The 22190-nt window shown below is 42.2% G+C and overlaps 1 protein-coding gene across 1 annotated transcript in view; it reads right to left on the bottom strand.

Moving 5' to 3' along the window:
* Dnhd1 (dynein heavy chain domain 1) overlaps positions 1–22190 on the bottom strand; it is a 61728-nt gene that overhangs the window by 33555 nt on the left and 5983 nt on the right. The window contains 11 exon segments of the mRNA XM_028775571.1: positions 1556–1898; positions 1900–2046; positions 2936–3093; positions 13942–14185; positions 14276–14538; positions 15813–15864; positions 15997–16134; positions 16241–16495; positions 18262–18418; positions 21023–21133; positions 21209–21412. Of these exon segments, the coding sequence (XP_028631404.1) occupies positions 1556–1898; positions 1900–2046; positions 2936–3093; positions 13942–14185; positions 14276–14538; positions 15813–15864; positions 15997–16134; positions 16241–16495; positions 18262–18418; positions 21023–21133; positions 21209–21412 (2072 nt within the window).

Consider the following 22190-nt stretch of genomic DNA (forward strand, 5'->3'; position numbering starts at 1 on the left):
AGAAAAAAAAGATGAGGTGTGCCTATGTAAATGTCTCAGTTCAACAGTGTAAGTGGGGCCACCCAAGGAGCAATGATTTCAAAGGAAAGATTTTTGAGGAAATACCATAGTGGTAAATTAAAAGGTCTTCCTCTCTACCCTACTCACCTACTCAATTCCAGCCACGGCGGACTTGATTATAGCTCAGACATACACCAGGTACACTCCCTGTTGCCAGAGTCTTTGAATTGCAGTTCACTTTTTTATGGGAAACTCTGGCCACAAAGAAACACCACTCACACCATCACCACCTCCAACTCCAAGTGCTCGATGCAACAGTACCTTCTTCATGAGGCCTATGCAGGCTATCCCATAAAACACTGTTCTCTAACCATCTGGAATTTTCAGACACTCTTTCTTGTTCTGCTGTTCCCCCCTACGTTGTTACCTCTCACTTTCTAATATGTTATGTAATTTAGCTATGTTTGATAATTATTATTTATCATCTTTCTTCTCTAGCTGCAATACTGGTTCCATTACAATAGATGGTTTGCCATTTGTTTGTTGGTGTACTTTAAGCTCAGTACATAGACACTAAGCAAGTAAGTGTTGAATGAATGGTAAGTGAATGAACGCTCAGAAATTGAGGATGGTTATTAAATCATCAGGATCTAAAGTACTACAATATTTTTTTTAAAAAATTAGGATTAGGTGAGGAGTTGGGAACAGAAGGAAGTGCACACACTGCTAATGCAGTTCCTCGGGTCTAGCACCACATGGCCTGAGTCCTCTACCCTGTTTTTCCACCAACAATCCAAACTCCTAACAGGAAGGGTTGAGTCTATGGTTGACATCAGTTAGAAAATGGACTGAAGGCTTCTTAGTACTCTGAAAAAAAAAAGTTCCTGATGAAGGATGGTTCTAGAGTTCTAGAGCATCTCTCAGCCCACCTAGCCCAAAGGCCCAGTTGATAACTGACTAAGGAACAACTCATAATGCACCCTTTCAAGAGGTAAGTGACTGCATATGGGAAAAGAGCCTGAGCAGAAGGGAACCAGCCTAGTTGTACACCTGTTAAGAAAGCTGGTCTCCAATCAGCAGCTCGGACCTGATCCCCTCCTGTACAATAGTGAAACTCGCCGTCCTTTTCTCTAGATATGTTGGCTGGAGGCAGTGGTCAGCAATCACATCAAGATCTTATCTCCACTATTCTTATCTATGACCTGCTGCTTACAATAGGACAACACTGACCAAGGCTACACACAGGTTACATTTTACAATGAGTGTACACATTTCTTCTGAATCAGCATTCAACCCTGGCCCCATCACATTCTAATGAAACATTAAGCTGTTTGCTTTCCCTACCAGACTGTGAACTTCCTGTATCCACTAAGGTAACAGCTGAGACATATAACAAATGAAGGTTTTGTCCTCCGATTATGAAAGAGACCAGGGGAGGTATATGATTCCCAAGGCTTGCTTTGAATCACAGAAGACACAAGACCCCAAGTCCCAACCCTTATCTTAGTTGGAGGGTCCATCCCAGGGTAAACGTGGAGACAGTGACAATCAATACCAGTGAAGGTGTGGTAAGCATTGCATAGGGCATTGAAGTTATTGAGTGTGTTCAGGAACTGCTGTTCCAAGGCACCAAGCTGCTGCTCAGTGCTCCTCTGTTCTTGTGAAGGATCCATAAAGGGACCAGACAGTGCCTTCGCTAGCAGGCCTTCAAGCTCTGCCAACGCTGCTGCCATCAGCTGCTGCAGCCTGGGCACAATGGCATGTCGCTTGCTGAGCAGGAACTCTGAAACCTGGCTTCTTTCAAATTGAAATGCCTCCCATAAATCCAGAAGCTGTGGGGCAAGCAGAGGACAGTTGAGATGTGGTTATAGAGGAGGGAGGCCAGGAGAGATTGAATGGTTCCTCACAGTGTTCTCTTACCGCGATGTCTAGAGTCTCATTCTCAGTGATGAAAAGGGCACAGTGGTTTCGGATGAGGTCATGGAGTGATCGGACATATTCCACTTGCTCCTCTAGCTGGCAGTATTGCTCATTGGCTTCATTCAGCTGCAGAGGTGACAGCATGAGACCAGCACCCCAACAACCCTGCTTACTTGTTTGGACTCACCCTCAAATAGAAATTCCATCTTCCAGAGTGGGCATCTAGAGGCTCCAAACCTAGCTCCAGCCTTTAAACCATTTGAGATTAGGAGGACTTTCTAGGATCAGACTTGCTTTTGATTCAGGTCTTAAAGAAAGTCTAGTTCTTATCTCCCAGATCTGATGACAGGATAATATATACCTCATGGACCAATTGTCCCAAGATACATCTTTGAAAGCAGTGGTTCTCAACCTTCCTAAAGCTGTGATCCTTTAATATAGTTCCTCATGTTGTGGTGACCCCAACCATAAAATTATTTTTGTTGCTACTTTATAACTGTAATTTCACTGTTAAGAATCATAATATAGCCAGGCAGTGGTGGTGCACGCCTTTAATCCCAGCACTTGGAAGGCAGAGGCAGGAGGATTTCTGAGTTTGAGGCCAGTCTGGTCTATAGAGTGAGTTCCAGGACAGCCAGAGCTACACAGAGAAACTTTGTCTCAAAAAAACAACAACAAAAAAAAAGAATCATAATATAAATATCTGATATGTGACCCCCATAAAAGGGTTCTTTGATCCCTAAAGGTGGCATGACCCACATATTGAGAACTAATGTCTTAAAGCAAGATTCTCTCTTGATTCTTTGGGGTCTGTTCCTGATATGAGGAAGCAGAGCACCACATAAACAGGGCAAGAATCAGCAAGGACAGATGATGTAATGCAAGCATGGCTTAAGATTGTCAAACCCTGTAAAGAACTCAACAAAGATCTAAAGAAGAGTGTGCTAAAGAAGAGTGGGCCTTCACATAAGCCAGGCCCAGGATATATGAGGAGGAAAGGCTGAGGAGAGCTCACCTTCTGGGAGCACTGTGCAATGGCATGGATGTCTGAGTTGATGGTTTGGAAGACCCGCAAAAACTCTGTCAGTTCTGTCATCAGCTGCTGATTACGGCTCCAGCATTCATTTTGCACCTGATCAAGAATGTTCTTCCTCAAGTTATTTAACTTGGATTCTGAAAATAAGAGAATATGGCATTAGGGGATGCATAGAAGTAATCATATAAAAATTAATATACAAGAGAGAATGAACAAGACAGGACATTTGCTCATAATATGACAATAGAGGTAAGCATATAGACATAAAGGGGTTCTCATAGTGTGGTAAATCCTCTGAACTGCCTGGAGCACCCAGCTCTGCACAGTGAAGGGAAGTGGGCCCTGAGAAGGCTTGAGGAGATCTCTGAAGAGGAGAGTATTGAATTGAATGCATGAACAGTTCTAACACTCCAAGCAACATGGAAGTACACATTCATGAATCCTTGTCTGTATTCCTTTGGAGTCTTTCCTTCTTCTAATGGAAGGGACACCAAGAAGGATTAAAACTGCCTTTTTATGTTTCTTTTTGATTGGTTTGGTTTTGGTCTTTTGAATACATGGTTTTACTCTCATGTTCTACCAAGCCCAGCCTATCTTTTGCTTTTGCAGATTTAAGAAAAGCAGTTGGGGTGGATATAGGGTTAGAAGATAATCTACTCTTAATAAGTACAAATTCATTGTCTCAGGAAGCAGGAATAAGGGGCTGTAGTGATGTCTCAGGTGGGTAAAGGTGCTTGCCAGCAAGCCTGACAACCTGAGTTCAATCCTCAGCACCCTCATTGTAGAAGGAGAGAGTGACTCTCTTGAATGTCCTCTGACTTTCCCACCCACATACTCATGCTTGTGCATACATGCACCATGGCACGTGAGCACACACAAAAGAAATGTATAAATGCAATTCTAATTTTTATTTTTATTACTTTTAATTGTATAGTGAGTGAGTGTGTGTGTGTGTGTGTGTGTGTGTGTGTGAGTGTGTGTGTGGTTGGTTGGTTGGGGTATGTGCAAGGAATTGTAGGTGCCAGAGGAAGCCAGATAGATTTGATTTCCTGGATATATACCTGGGATACTGGGAACCAAACTCAGACCCTCTGGAACAACAGTATACACACACCTCCCCACTAAGCTAGCTCTCCAGCCCCAAGTATAATTTTTTACAAAGAAGTTAGGAATAATAGCCATAGGATATAATTCACTGGCTCTTAAGATCTCACTAGTTATAAAAGGTATCACTATTTTAAATACTACTAAAAAAAGAAAAAATAAACTCTGACATGCTGCAATGCTGTAATAACTTCTCAACTTTAGTTGTGTTAAAATAGGCATAGGATATCAAAATGCAATATAAAGATATTATATACCACAAATCCAGTACTAAGTACTTATTATATATCAGACATTATTTCAAGTACTTCACATGCATTAACTTGCTTTACCCTCATAGACTCCCTTTGAATATGTATTGTTGTTTATACTTATTTTATGAATAAACCTCAGAGAGGTTAACAATACTTGGTCCACATTATGCAATGTGGAATAATGATTCATACTTAGAGAGCTTTGCTTTGCTCCATTATAGTTCAGGTTACAAACAATATAGAGTTAGATATGTATACATGCAGTCTGTAGTATACACATATATCATATATGATACTATAATTTTATTTTATATTATATAATGTAGTGGGTTGAACTGGTGTTGCTGTATATTCAAATGCTAAATACTGGCCCAAGATCTGGTTGGCCCCAGATGAGGAGAACCTTACATACACCAAATGATGTTATGTAACCTTACTCCTCAAGTTACCTTAGGATCCCTTATTTCCAACATAGAAACTGCACACAGGCCCAGTGGGGTCAATGTTCTGCTAACACACACACACACACACACACACATCAACAAAAGGCTAAAGCCTATGGTTGGGCAGTAGGTAGAGGTAAGTAGGTTTTCAGTTACCTGGCTGGGGGTTGCAAGTAGAGAGAGGAGAGACAGAAAAGAGGAGACTAACAGAAGAGGAAGCCACCATAAGAGGAGATTGACCATGAGCATGTGACTAGGAGAAACAGCAAGTAACAAGGAACGTATGGCTGGGATGTAAGTTAGAACAGCTCCAAACTCATAAATAAAATACCTGGATCATGTGTCTTTTATATGGGTTAGCTAGGATTTGTAATTCCTTTTACAATACACTATATAATGTTATACCGAGAGTGACTTTGGAGGGCAAACAATTGTGATCCACTGTGATGGCACATTCAGAGACTTGGAAAGAGTATACAAGAGAATTAGGCAACAAGAGATGAAACTGATGAAACCTATCACGAAGGAACTTTTGAAGAGCACATATGCTGAACAGAGTACCTCCCTTGGTGGTAATAACCACCAGGCCACTGAATGCTGCTACTGTGATACCAGGAGGATCCTGTGGGAGTGCAGCAGTACTGTCACATGGCAATGATGTGATCAAGTGTTAGGGCTCCTTGCATCCAAGAGCTGGATGGAGATGAGCTGGTGTAGGAAGCCGCGGCGGGTGCTGGCAAAATCCGCCATTGGAAGATGGCGCTGACATCCGGTATTTTTCCTAGTAAACAAGTAAATTGCGCATGTGCCATGGTAAAAGCCCGCCAAAGTTAAAGCCCATCCCACGGCGTTTTGGCACGCAACGAGTAAGCAGCCAATCAGAGGTGAATACACCTCTCTAAGGGTATATAAGCAGTGCTTTTCCCGGGCCTGGCGTCTTCTTCCACCATTTTGTTTTTGGGAATAAACGTGTTCCTACGGAAGGATCTTGATGTGTGTGCGTGTGCGTTCTTGCTGGCGAGAGGATTACACGCGCGCCTCACAGTTGGTGCCGAGAAACCCGGGAGAATCCACCATCGCCGGCGCTGTTTAAGAAGACCCTCCACGCATGGAGCAGATCCAGAACCGTAGAACAAGGTAAAAATCTCTGAGAGACATGTTTGGACTTGAATTATTTCGTCTCCCTCCCCAGGCAGTGCTGGTACTTTTCCTTCTGGTTTTGCAGGATGAGAGCCGCTCGACTGTAGCGGCGGCCCAGACAGTGCTAGGCGGAGTACAGGCCAACATGTCAGAAACAGAGGAAAAGAAGCGCTTAGAAACTAGAAAGAAAAAGGGAAAAAAGACATGTCGAAGAAATTAGGCCCCCCCAAGGGCCCTCGATCCGAGGGGGTGAAAGGTCAGGGAAAGGACGCCCTGGGTGAGAAAAGTAGAAAAGGCGAAAAAGCCCTAGAAAAGAAACCTCTTTATCTGGTAAAGGAGCCGGGGTTTTTACGGTTTGATAGCTCTGAGTCAGAGGAGCTAAGTCTTTCTGAAGAAGATTTAGATGAACAGGCAGCCCGCTATGAGGAGGAAAGATACCATCCAGATGAACGGTTGCCGCTGCGAGATCGAGTGCTGGCACTAGTGATGGTTATTTGGAGGCTGTGTTTGCAAGAAGAGTGTTTCGGGGGATACAGTCTAGGTGAATGAGATATTGACCCAGTGCCTATTTTGCCTAGGAGGTGACAGCAAAACATAGGTCAGGAGAATTCTAAACAGACATTGACTGCAGTCTAAAAGCTGCTTCAGGTAGAAAGAGCAGGGTTAAAAAGAATTAAAAAACTAGAAAGCAGGGTATTGAAGTGTTACAATAGCTGCCTGCTACATCTCCAATGAACGAGATGAAAAGTTACATCTTGAATATGAGAGAGAGAGAAAGGGTTTTAAAAATACAGGTGTCCTCTCTCTGAGCTGTGTCAACAAAAAAGAATGAAAAGGCTATTTCAGAGTTCATCTAGAAACAGAGAATTCGGGAGATGTCCTGAAATTCTCTGTAGCTCTAAGATGTCCTTCTTTGTTGTCTGTCCTTGGCGCGCCAATGTCCACATGTTTGTGTTTGCTTTTTGTTTCATTGTCTAAATGTTCTGTGTTTGTTACATGTTCAAAAAGAAAGATGGTTAAAACTGCTTGATCCAACCTTTGGGCTAGTTTAACTTTGTTTCAAAGACAGTCTTAATTTACACAGCAGAGACTGATCAGCTACACCTGTAGCTAAGAGTTGAGCTGAGCTAAAAAAGCCTTTTCAGGAATTGAAGTTGGCATAAGCTGCTTTTAAAAGAGATCAGCAGCATTTTGGGTTTTATAAGGAAGCTAAGAGTTGTTTTGTCTTAGAAAAATCTCTGTGACAAGGTGCTTTTCTCTTGAAATTACAGCTAGAAAAAGCAACAAATTTTGTTTGATCTAAAAATAAGATATATAGCCACTTCATTGTTGTTTCTAATTGGTTTTAAAAGTATAAAAACGTTCTACATGTCTTGGTTATAGACTATTGGCTTAAATTATTGGGTGTAATTAGAAATTTACAACTTTGGTAACGGAAGTTGGCGCAAAACTAACTCAGGGTTAGAGTCATTCAGAAACCAGATGTATAAAAAATAAGATTTTAAACCAATATCTCTTCAATGAGATAGTAAAAGCTGCTTCATGCATTTATATGTAAAAATTGGCAACAAAACTTTGTAGTATAGGGGTAGTCTACTTGGTGTTGATTTTAGAGAAAATAGATTGTTTAAATTGGTTTTGCTTTTGCTTCTCAAAATTAATGGTTATACTCTAATGTTACAAAAGAAATTTAAAAAGTTAGTTAAACTGCCAGTATTCCATTGGCTACAGTTGGCAGTCCAATTGTGAGTTTGGAATTCTTTGACTCATCCATGTTTATGGTTGAGAAGAGGATAGAACAGAGTTGACTATTTTGTCAGGAAATTACTTGATTTGGAACTCAGATTCGAGTGGTACTAGTAAAAATCATAGTGCCATGATGAATGCTCAGACAGGCACGTAGATTGAGATCTTAACATGCTTGTAAGAGAAGGTCAGTGTGATGCTAATCAGGTTAAACTGCCTACACAGCCCTCAGACCATACAAGCAAAGACAGACTTAGATACATTCGTCTTTACGATGAAATTACACCCTCATACAATCAAGATCTGGCCATAGCTTACACAGAGCCATAGGGATGGGGGGTGTTTTAAATGTAGAAATTTAGATAGTTTTTAAAGTGACTGTCCCAAGAACAGAGGCTTGAACAACAGTCAGGTGACCAAGGTTACCTGACAAACCTGTCCTTGGTGCAGAAAGGATAATCCTTGGGCCAGGCCTCAGGATATAGGCCAAGATTAAAAACATTTACATTTGAATCAAGACTTTGTACAAAGTGGGTGAAGCAGAAGCTTAGATTTAAGAGCTGGGCAGTGGTGGCGCATGCCTTTGGTCCCAGCACTTGGGAGGCAGAGGCAGGCAGATTTCTGAGTTCGAGGCCAGCCTGGTCTACAAAACAAAAAAAAACAAACCAAACCAAAAACAAAGTTCAAATTTAAGATTTATAAAGCTAATGGGGCACTACAGCCTGACTTGCCTACTCCAGCTGCCATTCAAGTAAATACATATAAAATTATTATAGGTTTAGAAGATTGTTTTACACAGTTCCTTTACCTCCTGGTAAAGGTGAGAGGTTTACATTAAGTGAAATTGCTTGTGATTTTTGAGAGCCCATGAAGCCATTCATTAAAAAAGCTTGCCTCAAAGAATGATTAATGGCCTTAAAAAATTTGTTGTTGCTTTAATACAAAAGGTTAAAGCGTTTAAATCTCTCAGTGTATATTATTCACTGTATATTTTATTGGCTGATCTCTCTAAAAGAGTTTTTCTACAAGCCTTTGCTCTAGTACAATGAGCTTTAAGATTTTAGAATACTTGTTACTCCAGAAAAGATTCAAAGGCAGTATCTTTTCAATATCTGGGAATTCAATTGTGACACATTAAATTTCAATAAGTGTAGATAATTGGGGCTAGAGAGATGGTTCCGCCGTTAAAGGCTGGACTCACAACTAAAAATATTAGAGTTCAATTCCCAGCAACCACATGGTGGCTCACAACCATTCGTAGTGAGATTTAGTGCCATCTTCTGGCTTACAGGTGTACATACAAAAAATAGTTTACTTTTAATGATTCTCAAGTTAACAGATAGTAATTGGCTAAAACTTCATCTTCAGCTTACCATAGAAGAATGTAAACCTCTGTTGGATATTCTCAAGGGAGATGCTAGTCCTAATTCCCCTTGACAATTAACTTATGAGGGATAGATAAACACTTTTTACCCTCAATTTTTTAAAAAAATCTGGACAGTCAGGGCCATTCGGCTGCTGACCGTCACTGTTTAGAGCCTGACAGGCCAAAAGAGATGGTCAAATAAAAGGACATCTTGACCAGACAATGAAAAAGTCCAGATTCTATTTTAATAAAAGCCAGGGGAGCGGTCTGTATCTTTCCACAGGAAGAAGACAACCCGTTTTGGCTACCAGAGCGGCTGACACGACGACTCGCGATATTAGAAGGTGCCACCCAAGCGGACCCTCCAAACTTTGATGACAGCCCTTGTGCTGATCCAAGGGATACAGGTTCCTAGTATATCGGGGGAACGACGATGGACCATATTATCTGCCTTTCCAAAACCCATACCAGTCAGACATAATGTAACTAATCTGTCCAGAAAATTGTTTCAATATCTTACAGGAAATTGGTCAAAAAACTTCGATGAGACACTCAGAAAATTGAAAACAGCTGTGGTGAACATCAACTCGACGCTCGTGGATCTGTCCCTGACTGAGGGACTGTCCCCCTAGATTTCTCCAGCCTTCTTTTTCTTTTCTTTTTCTTTTCCTTTTTTTTTAAGTGGGTGGGAGTAGGCCTGTTTGGTATGCCCTATGTTGCAGATTAGTGTTCATTTTTTGGTTGGCTTGCAAACTCAGAGCTCAACAAAATCATGACAAGGCTATTATTGGCCAGGCGCTTGTGGCCAAAAAACTAGGGGCTTCCCCTACAGTGTGGTTATCACTGCTTCAAAAATAAGTAGTCTCCCCCTCACTAGTGGTTGTGCTAAATGTTGGGCCATCAGCCGTTGCATCCCAAAAAATTTGCCCATTACACTGGGTCGGTGAGGAGTCTTGGCCTGGCTGGTCCTTGTCTGTGTAGCTGTGGTACCTGAATTTTGAGGCAAACAGCCCTTGCACCCCTAGGAGATGACTCCATTGCACAGGGATGGGTGTTTGCATCTCTTTCTGTTTCCCTTAGCCCTTGCACTCAGAGGACTTGCTTCCATTGCACCTGATAGGGTAAGGGAGACTGTCTTAAACTATTAGTCCTTGATCGCTTATTCCCCCAAGATGGAATTTGCTTGATCGGGCTTGAGTTTGAGTCATGACTGGTACCACACTAGACAGGCCAAGAACAGCCAGATAGACAGCTCCATCTTTTTGTCTCCAGGCCAGCTGCCATTGGTCCCAATGACGGGAAATAGGCTGACGCCACATGCCAGATATACACCATGAGGACAACTGGGGAATTGATGGCAAGCCAACCCCATGACGGGATTAGCGAGTGGCAATGACCCGGGCGCGGGTATATCCCTAGTAGCCTAAGACAGGGTGGCTCGCCTTTCCTCGGTGTTAGCCCTATTGGTGCTGGGCGTGGAAAAACGTCAGCTAGCCTAAGACACGGGACATTGACCAGTGCCTGTTTAACAAAACAAAAGGAAATAGCCAGTAGACAGATTCCTCAGCCGCTGTACCCAAAGGCTTCTGGTAAAGACAGCCTGTAAAGCCTCAAACATTTCTATACGCAGTCCCTGCCCACTAAGGTGTTCGTTCCACGGATAGAAGGTCTGGTAAGTCAATAACGGAGCGGATGGATAAGCCTCAGCCACCTAAGACAGGGCAGCCCCGGGTGGGGAGGCTGACCCAGTGACAGGTAAGAGTTTGAGCACCGCCCTCCAAAGAGACTCAGACCCGCCGCGAGACCCCCAAATATGGGAGTTACGAAACCTTCCCAGGGATCTCATCTACCACCCTCTACAATAAAACAAAAAAGGGGCAGATGTAGGAAGCCGCGGCGGGTGCTGGCAAAATCCGCCATTGGAAGATGGCGCTGACATCCGGTATTTTTCCTAGTAAACAAGTAAATTGCGCATGTGCCATGGTAAAAGCCCGCCAAAGTTAAAGCCCATCCCACGGCGTTTTGGCGCGCAACGAGTAAGCAGCCAATCAGAGGTGAATACACCTCTCTAAGGGTATATAAGCAGTGCTTTTCCCGGGCCTGGCGTCTTCTTCCACCATTTTGTTTTTGGGAATAAACGTGTTCCTACGGAAGGATCTTGATGTGTGTGCGTGTGCGTTCTTGCTGGCGAGAGGATTACACGCGCGCCTCACAAGCTGGAAAATCTTTGAGAGATATCAAAAGGAAGAAGTAAGGGAAAGACTTGGTGATAAGTTGGGTGTGATGTATTTCTACCTTTCTCTGTTCAAGAGAATTTGGAAAGAAAAGGAGCAGAATTAACAGCAAGGATGGTCAGCTAGAAGACTGAAGCAGACAGAGAATAAGAGGAAATCAAAATGTATTGTCTACATCAGTCACTTCTAAAAGGAATTAAAAAATAAAGGAAAAAGAAAAGAAAAAATATTTCATTTTTCTTCCTGTAATCCCTCGTGACATATTAGCCAAAGCTGAGTGGTTTCACATCACAAAGCAAGTGAGAAACAGAGCTAGGACACCAGGACAACTGAACTCTGAATTTGAAGAGGTCAGAAGATCCTGGAGTTTACAAACTAGAAAGAAATGAAGACTCCTAGGGGAGTATCAAAGAAAACCCTGCCCAAATCAGGGCCAGGAGAGGAAATGAACCAGTCCTGCCTTGCTAGAAGAAACCCCTGCCCACAAGATGGAAGTCCATAAAAACTCATGAGGTCTGTGCGTTCATCTAGTAAGGAGCAATAGCTGGGATGGCTAGGCAGGCGGGTGCTATCAAAAGGCTCCCACCTTCATAAAGAAAGCAGGTCTCTGTGTGTGTGTGTGTCTGTCTGATGTGTCCAATATTTACTCCTGTAAATAGGTACTATGGTTGAGCCTGTGTGAGGATCAAAACAGCCTCCATATTTCCTAAGGAAACAAAGCAATGGTTCCCTAATTTACCCCACCATAAACCTCTCTGAGGCTGGATGGTTCATAGTCTAGGCACTTAGCTAATATACAACAGCATGAGCCATACTTCTCACAGGAAGTAAGAAAGAGTAAAGGTGAGATAACAAGAAAGAGATTATAAGCCAGAGTCCTCAGATCTAAGAACATCAATAATTGGCCTTGACCTAGTAGAGTGTGACATAACAGGAGGACTCAGGGTTAGGGAGCAAGCTCGAATCCCAACACTTGGGAGGCAGGGGCAGGCAGAGCTTAGATTTCTAGGCCAGCCTGGTTTACAGAGTGAGCTCCCAAACAGTGAGAGAAACCATGCTTAGAAAAACAATAACAACAATAACAACAAAAACAACAAAATGAAACAAAAAGAAAAGTAGATAGACTGAAGAGGGAATAGACCAGAGTGTTCTTTAGTCCCACTGTTATATGGAACTTTGGGAAAAGTTCCTTAAATGATTCCCTGTGTTGGTAGTAAACAGTCATTGCATAGTAAAAATTGTAGTGTGCTGAGTTGTGGCAGAAAGGAGATGAACCCAATATTTACAAGTCCTGATCCCAAATGACCAGAGATAGCACAGATAGCAGAACACTGACCCCACTGAGCCTCAATGCAGTCTCTGTGTCGGAAATAAGGGATCCTAAGGTAACATAGAAGTGATCAGCTAAGACAGGTGGCAAACCCAAGAGGTGAGAAAAAGACTTCATTAAACTCCCAAAGAGCTGCCACGACGATAGGAGCTATGGTTGTGTTGATCCAGAGAAGGGCGGGGCTGGAGAAATGGCTCAAAGGTTAAAGGAACTTGCTGCTCTTGTAGACTACCAAAGCTTGTTTCTCAGCACCCATGTTGACATGACACCAGCTCCATTGAATCAAATATCCTCTTCTAGCCTCCGTTGGCACTTGCACACCCTACACGCCCTGCACACTGTGCACTACACACACACCTGTACATGCGCGAGCACACAAACATACACACATATTTAAACAAAGAAGGAAAAATGCACACAGAATACATCCTAGCTACACCAGCCTGCAATACAGCAGCACCAGAATCATCAATGTCAAGAGGGCTAGGACCAGGCAAGGGAGTGTTATGCTCTGTAGATATTGTACAACCCAGTGGGCTGCCCTGGTGCCAGGGTTCCTGTGGAAGCAAAATGGAGCAAACAATACTTGAGAATAAAATTCAGTGGTGTTAAGAATTCTGAACTGACCAAATATTCAAAATAGACTGAGCTGGACCAGAGTGTCTGCTGTCAATGAGAAGAGTCTTCATTTAACTGGGAAACATGTGCTCTTTGCCACTGTCCACAGAGGTAGGACTGCAACGTGAGGCAGGAACAGAGAAGAACTCCTCATGCACGCAGATGGTGGTAGAAATTTTAGCATCATTACACTCAAGAAAGGGGCATCCTGGGGATGGCTCAGCAGTTAAGAGCACTGACTGTTCTTCCAGAGGTCCTGAGTTCAATTCCCAGCACCACATGGTGGCTGACAATCATCTGTAATGGGATCGGATGCCCTCTTCTGGTGTGTCTGAAGGCAGCTACAATGTATACTCATATACATAAAATAAAAATATAAATATAAAAAAAAAAAAGAAAAGGAAAGGGGTATCCTAGATTCCCAAGACCCTCTATGAAGAAATCCAAACTCAGGCTAAGCTTCTTAGTCATATTTGGTTTGACCTTTCTTTACAAGAATAGAAATGTTTTCATTAACTGGACCACGATTCCTAATGAATACAGGGAATTCCAAACTGGAATCCAGGAAAGGCAAAAAGAACCATACTTTTGATGGCAAAAAGAAGGGGGCTAGGAGCTAGAGCTTTAGAAGGCTCCAACGGTACAAAGAGGGACATGAGCCCAAGGTTCCTGGATGATATTCTAACCCCATGGTAACCCATGTGTATGGAGGTAAGGAAGGAAGACATAGGGAAGACAAGAAGCACTCACCCAGCTCTTCTTGAACTTCACGGCCACTCAGGAGCAATAACTTGCCTTTTGTCAGCAACTCAACAGGCATACTGGAGACACGTTCCTGCCACTTTTTCAGCTGCCTTATTAGTTTTACATAGTCACAGATGGGAGACCCTCTCAGGTCTTCTAGCTTCTGAGAGGTCCAGGCTTTCAGGAACTCATAGATGCCTTCTACCCACTGGTGTTTACTGCAGAATTCCTGCACCTCCCGCTTCATGTCCTATAGGCAAATAAGATGTATAAAGCAGAAATTAGCAGCTATAGTGGGAGCTGGCAGCCAGCAGCCCATTCCTCAAACCTCTGCTCTCACCTCCAGGAGTGCCTGCTGTACAGCCAGCGCCTGTTGGATTCTAGCATTCTTGTCTAAGTCCTCCTGTACATGATCATAATTGGGGTGCAGATATTGACCCCGTAGCCGGTGCCCACGGACTTCCAGGACATCAGTAATTGCATGAGACTTCCAAGGCCACACATATCCTACGTTCGGGCCACAGAAGAGACGAACAGCATCGCTGGCCTTTCCATGAAACTTGGGCATCAGGAATTCCGCATTTGAATCCTGGTCTTTGTTGTCTAGTGGAACACATAATAGTCCGTAAGAACTCTGTAAACCTTACACAAACCTCTCTATCGTGAATGCACACTCACCACACACTATGCTCCTGTTCCCTGCTTCTAAATGGGTCTAGACATACATCATCAACATTAATTAACACAGTACAGCAAATCCACAGGAGGAGTGGATCATCCAGAACTCACATGCTGATAATAGAATTTGTCTAGTGTAAGCAGAAAGGGAAATTATTACAACTTATTAAGTGGGTTTCAAAGTAATTAAGAGATGAGAAAAGCAAAAATACTATAGGCTGAGTATCTAGAGTCTGGCTAACTAGAACATCTCCTAACAATGTCTTCTCTGGCTCAGCTTCTCCTGGCTCAACTGTCACCTACTGTCTTCTCTAACACTGCTCTCTGACCCTGGAACCTCTACTCCATTTCTCCAATTTAATTCTGAATTGAAAACTCAGATGAATCTAATTGTCAGAACCTACATCACATAGGCTGTCTAGCTGCAAGGAAACTGGGAAGTGCACTTTTAGGACAAAACAGAGTGAGAGAAACAGATGCATGTTGACTGAATATGCCAAGAAATTATCCTTGGGCCTGACTTCTCCCAACTGGTTAATTGCTAGTGTCAGTATTTTTGGTAAAAAGGCATGTCAGCAGGAACAGTTGAGAGCTCACATCTCAAAACTACAAGCAGGAGGCAGAGAGTATGGTCAATTCCCTGCACCCACATGAAAGCTCACAACTGTCTGTAAACTCCAGCTTCAAGAGATGCAGCACCCTCGCAAAACACCAATGCACAAATATCATTTTTAATTAAAGCTTTTCTAAAAGTTGAGGATTAATATCTCAAAGCCCTGATGAACTTCCTTATCAGAAATATAACAGTCACATGAGCTAAAACAGAAGTTGAGCAAGCAGAGTTCATCAGACAAGCACACGTTAGGATAGCAATCAAATTCAACAGAAAATAAAGTACAAGTGATAATGGAGAAAACCCGGAATTTGAGGTGAATCAGGGTGCAATGTACACACACACACCCATCACACACATGAATTAGCAAGCACATGTACATAAGCACATGGATTAGTGAGCACAACTCCCTCTAGACTCTCCTATTTCCCAGTAGGCATGTACAGTGTCCAGCTTAGAGCTGCCCTATTACATCCCAGGTCTGACATGTATTGGCTGAGTCTCTTGTCTACATGTACATTTGCAGTCTACATGTACCCCTCCCCTCCATTCAGACTTCCTATCCCATCTCAGTCCTATTAAATACCTTCAGAATACAGGAGATCTCTGGAGGTCCTCAGGTCTATAGACCTTATTACCTTCAAGTCAGGAGACAGAGAAGGAATAGAAAGACAGAAACAATAAGATTCTAATCAGGCTGAAAACTTCAGATTCCATAGAGGATAGGACTAGGAATTCCAAGAGCCCCACCCTCTGCCCAAGTATAAAACCTTTAGAGCAGAGGTCTTGACAGACTGCAGGCTCTTAACGAGACACTGAATTATAGATTCAACACAGGGCATAGGAGACAACTGGCCATTGTCATCAAAGACTAGCTGTGATAAGAGAAAGGGGTTTTGCCTTGGAGCCTGTAAAAGAAGGATCAGGAGTGGTTGTAGGGTCAGATGAAAGTGCACACCCCACCCCTATATGGTCTGGTCTCTGATTGCCTTCCCACCCCACCCACCACCTCACTTGCAGAGTGTTGGCTATAAAGGAAGATACTTCATCTTCTAAGATGGAAACAAGGTTCTGACAAATCATGTAGTCAATCAGGCGGGCAAACTTTCCCAGCTTTAACAACCATGTTTCTGCCTGCTTTAGCTTCTTTTCCAGATGTCTGCACAGCGTCCTCTGAAGGTATATGGAGCCTTGGCCTTTCCTGATCCTGTTCCAGTTTTGCACTCGCTCCTGCAGGCCCTGTTGCATTTGATATGTGTCTTCATGAATCTTTCAGAGTAGAAAGAAGAAACACACTGAAGACAAAGTATGGGAAGTGAAGCAGCTACTCACTGGTCCCTGTAAACAATAAGGCCTTGGTGTCTAGAACCCAGAACCTAGATATGCATGTGCAAGTCTCCTTTTTACTAGAGACTGACTCCATATATTTTTTAATGACTTGAGAAGCCACATAAGAGGATTTATATTTAGAGGACATATGTGCTAATGTGACAGGCCTACCTATGGAAAGACCACAGGATAAGGCAGCTGAACTTGGTGGTACATACCTGTAATCCTGACATTTGTAAGATGTAGGCAAGAAAATCCGGAGCTAAGGGTCAGCCTGAGTTATGAGACTATGCCTCAAGACAAACAAACCAACCCCAGGATAGAGCCCAATTAGAAAAAGTTGAGTATAGGACATAGAGAGTGTCACAAGGCAAAGAGTCAAAAAACATTGCATGACCAAAGCCAGCAATAATTGCAGGATTTGGACTCTAACCATTAGGTCTGGGTTAATGGAGCCTGCTGAGAAATATAGTGTTATCTTATATTCTATTACACGCTTTATGGGAACTGACATAGACTTTCAATTGAAGGGAAACTGGTGTGAGGAGTCTCTTTATGGGTTCTTCTCAGTCTAGGAAGATTTTAAACTGACAAAGGCTAAGAATTTTCAAGTTTCTACATTTGTCCAATGGGGGAACCTAAGAGAGATACAAGAAAGCTATGTTTGGCCACAGAGAACTGATGGTCCTTGACTCTCTTGTTCCTTGCCATTCTCTATTGAGCCTATGATTAGAGCTGACTGGTATCTGTACATTGTATTTCTGTTCTGTAAGAACTCAGGTCTCAGTGTTCTGAGCCCTAAACAAATACATCCTCAAAAGTGGGGAAGTGTCATCTTCTTTGCTTTATTGATACTCTCAAGGTCTAGTATTTCTCACTTCGTAGCCCTTCATAGTCTGGTACAGTGGTTCTCAACCTTCCTATTGCTGTGACTCTTTGATGCAGTTCCCCATGATGTGGTGGTCTTGTGACTTCACAATCATAATTTTTCCACTGTTATAATAATGTAAATATCTGATATTCAGGATATCTGATATGTAGCCCCTATGGGGGGGTCACTCCCCACAGGCACAAATATCATGCCCAGACACATATGTAAAGAAAACACCCATACATATAAAAATAAAAAATTTATAAATATAAGTAATAAATAAACTAAAAGATAAAAATAAAATAAAAAAAATACAATTTCTGTTTGTGGAAGGGGGAACAGGGAGAGGATCTGTGTGGGCAGAGGACTAGGAGGAGGGGGTCTGACATTGGGATGTAAAGTGACTGGTGTGTGTTGTAATGTTTTCCTCCTCTCACAATGTCATTATACATTGTAAATGTAAATTCTATATCAATTGTAAGACAACTGAAATTTGCAGTTTACTTTTTAAGTGTTTTATGTCTTTTGGTAAACAGAAAGGTTTTTTTTTTAAGTTTAGACTTCCTTTTTTCTCATTTACTTATTAATTCACTTTAGACACATTTTCTCCTTCCTGGTCTTAGGCCAGGAACAACCTTTAAGGAAAGTTAGAGTCCCAGCTTTTGCTCACTTGTTATTGATCCATCTATCACAGAATAGAAACTATTATTGCTAAGCAGAAACTTTTGTCTAATCCAACAGCAGGGGTCCCAGAATTAACTTAACCAAGAGAAGGATGAAATCCTGGAGAGCCCAGGGTTGGAGAAAAGGCTCGCAATAACATGGAGCCTCTTACCAGTTGAAGAATAGATGTACAGAGATTCAGAAAGTGACAGAGCACTCGCAGAGCCTTGTGGTTCTCTTTGGCTATTGCCTTCTGCAGGTCCACCAGCTCATAGCACCTATTTGGCTCCTTGGGTAACCAGGACACAGAACGAAGCTCCTGAAGAAGCCTAGAATCAGGAAATAAGCCAGTGAGAGCAGGTGTCCCAGCCATCGGTCCTTCAACACCTTTCAACTCTTCCCGACCCAGTTCAATGCACACTGAGCCAATGCGTACAAAGACTGTAATATTTTCAGGAGACAATGGTGGCTTCTTAAGACCAGAAAGTTGCCAGATGGGGAATTATCTGGAAAAGCCCTGGAGAATGTACATATGCTTACACCTAGTGACTTTTCTTTCAAGAGAGGCTCAGATAAGTCCTAAGATGTGAAAAGACAAGAGACTTCTTCCTGGGAAGAAGGAAAACCAAAGGTCCTTAAACAGTCAAGGTCAACAGGCGTGTTTTAGGATCAAAGGTGATTAAACCACAGCTTCTCTAGAGTTGACTGTCCCCAAGGAAGCTGCTCCTGTTCTCTACCCTCCCTAGTCCAAGCTCTTGAGATTCCTTGAAAAATATGAACAACCCCAATAAATAAACAGGATGTTTAAGATGAGGATGAATATGTAGTCTCTATTCTGGACCCCCTAAAAGGCACTCAATATGACATATTATTTCTATAATCTCATTTAGTTCTCATTATTAGCACTGTGTTGCTGAAATCCTTACAGAAGTTTGCAGACCATTAACTTGAGGCTTGAAGAGTAAATTATCTTTCTGGTTTTCAGGATCTAGATTCAGATATCAATCCATCCAAGATTTACACCATCAACATGCATGGGGACACACGCCAACAATCCTAGATGTTAGGAGCTTGAGGCAAGACGTCCAAAGCTAGCTTTTGCCTGGTGTCTTAGTTAGGGTTTTACTGCTGTGAACAGACACCATGACCAATTCAAGGACAACATTTAATTGGGGCTGGCTTACAGGTTCAGAGGTTCAGTCCATTATCATCAAGGCAGGAGCATGGCAGCATCCAGGCAGGCATGGTGTAGGAAGAGCTGAGAGTTCTACATCTTCATCTGAAGACTGCTAGCAGAATACTCCATTCCAGGCAGCTAGGATGAGGGTCTTAATGCCCACACCCACAGTGACACACCTACCCCAACAGGGCTACACTTCTAATAGTGCCACTTCCTGGGCAGAGCATATACAAATCATCACCCTTGGGGATCAAATTACAGGCCAGCTTGGGGTATATGAGACCCTGTCTCAAAAACAAAGTAAGACAACAAGAAACGAAACAGAAAACAAAAACAAAACAAAAAACATTTTGATAACTAGGCAAGTCTGGAGAATGGTAACAGCTTAAAGAGGCTGCAAACTGGTGACCAATGTACCAAGATCAGACTGAAAAGTTTACAGTGTATACTGCTAAAAGTTGAACCTTACTTTTTTTTTTTATTAAAATCTGAATGCAAGTAGTATTCAAATTTTAAAGAGTTAAAAAATTTTTAGAGCTGGCAAGATGGTTCGGTAGGTTCTTGCCACTAAGCCTGAATACCTAACTCCAGTCCCCAGGTCCCACACAATGGAAGGAAAGAACTGACTCCCCCAAGTTGTTCTCTGACTTACACACACACACACACACACACACACACACACACAAAACTAAAATACTATATTTAATTTTTGAAAGTTTAAATTTTACCATGAAATGCAAATTTCCAGAAAATCCTAAAAAAATAAAGTAAGCTGATGATATCAGACCTATATTCTATAATGTCAGTTAGTTGGAATTGAGAAGTGACTGTCTTTTACAGATACAATCTTCAGGCTGCAGTGCCACGATCCCTAATATCTCGCGTCTGATCACTATATTCTTGTAGTATCTCCAGTTTCAGCTCCCTGGCTATTTGAGCTTGCAACTCCTATCACCGAATATACCTGAAGCATCATGAAAGAAAGGCAAAGAAGTGATAAAATAATAACCAATTTTCAAAAAAGTGTGGGTATGTTTGGGAGAGAGATGAGGAAAGATTGAAGAATTTTCAGGGTTTGGAGATTTAGCTCCGTGATAGAGCACAAAGCCCTGGGTTCGGTCCTCAGATCCAGGAAAAAAAAAAGGATTTTTAGATTCAAATACCTAAGTTTGACCCACAGACTTGGTAATTAATTGTGTTGTATTTAGGACAAGTTGATACAAAAGAACATGTAGTTACATGGAGATATACTCAGAATACTGGTTATATAACATGTAACATATGATCATATAACATATATAACATATGATCATATTTTATATATGCAATAGGACTAATTAGAAAAATAAAATATGATGCTCTTAGTGATTATTTGTGGATGACAAAATTAAGGAGTTTTTCAGATCTTAAAATTTTATGAATGGACATGGTATGCCTTTTGTCCAGATAATTTTGTTTTGGTTATTGACGCAACGTTTTGAAGACAGGAGATGTAGCTCAGTGGTAGAGCACTTACCTAGGATGTTGAAGATTCAATTCCTAGCATTGCAACATACACATATGTACACCAAAAACAAAAACCAAACCTCCAAACAACCAAAAACATGATAGGATCTGTTATGCAGCATAGGCCAATCTCAGACTCTTGATCTTACTGCCTCAGCCTTCTGAGATATGGAACTAGAAGCATGCGCCATCATACCCAGTATTTAACATTTAAAAGCCCATGGCAGTCGTGTTTGTAATACCTCACCTGCTAATATGAAGCATCCCAGTTCCAAAATGAGGAATAGCCAAGAGAAGATGAGTCTTCAGGAAAGTCTGGATCCGATGCAGCCCACACAACCTCACATTTTTCTTCCAACTACAAGTTAGAGGTGAGTGTTTTCATATTTCCCTCATCCATTGCTCCACCCAAGACCACCCTGCCATCACCTACCAGGTCAACGCCTTTCGTAAGAGGCAATTCTTAAAGAACGGGATGCGCTGGAGCTCGTGCCAGAGAACAGAGTCTCGGTGCCAAGTGCCCAGTGTCATTGCCTCGCTGCCCTCCACAGGATGTACATGCAGGATCCCAAAGGGAGAGAAGATGTAGTGTTCAGGGTTCACTTTGTTTGGTGGCACTGCCACTAGCTTGTAAGGGCTGTTTTTAATTATAAGACAACAACAAAAACCAAGTCTGATCAGTGAGAACCAAAGAACTAGTGCACATATCCTGAGGAGAGGAGAGGAGGACGGGGAAGAGAAAAAGGAGATAGAAAGGGAGGCAGAAGAAAGTAGAAAAGAGGAAAGACAGCAGAATAGTACTCAAACTAGAATGACTGAACAGATATCAATTTAAGCAAAAGATAGAGGAAAAGAAAGGAGAAAGGTGGCATCTGGCCTGTTAGCCTGCTCCAAGGTCTTATCTTCAGATACAGAATATCTCACAAAAATAAAGACATCATCACGTATAAGCTGCAATATTATTTTATGAAAAGATAAAATTAAGAATCTTACTTATGATACTTATTCAATTTTTAAGACACATGGACATTTTGGAGATGTTGAACTGTGTATGGGGTGGAGGTGGGAGTGTTTTAATCATAGCTATCAGAGCCTGCAAGGGATGTCTGTGAGGGAAGGATGGAAAGAGAAACTTGGGGGTGGGTGTTGCTCAGTGTAGAGCACTCACCTAGCATTTGTGAGTCCCTGAGTTCCATCCAAGAAAAAAAGATTTGGATCTAATGGGAGAAAGTGAATGAATGCAACAGATGTGGAATCTGGAGGCTTGTTTTTAATAGTCGACGGAGAAGAAGGAGGAGGAGAAGGAGAAGAAGAAGAAGAAGAAGAAGAAGAAGAAGAAGAAGAAGAAGAAGAAGAAGAAGAAGAAGAAGAAGAAGAGGAGGAGGAGGAGGAGGAGGAGGAGGAGGAGGAGAAGG

This window comes from Grammomys surdaster, unplaced genomic scaffold (assembly GCF_004785775.1).
Source record: "Grammomys surdaster isolate TR1022 unplaced genomic scaffold, NIH_TR_1.0 256, whole genome shotgun sequence".
Classification (NCBI taxonomy): Eukaryota; Metazoa; Chordata; class Mammalia; order Rodentia; family Muridae; genus Grammomys; species Grammomys surdaster.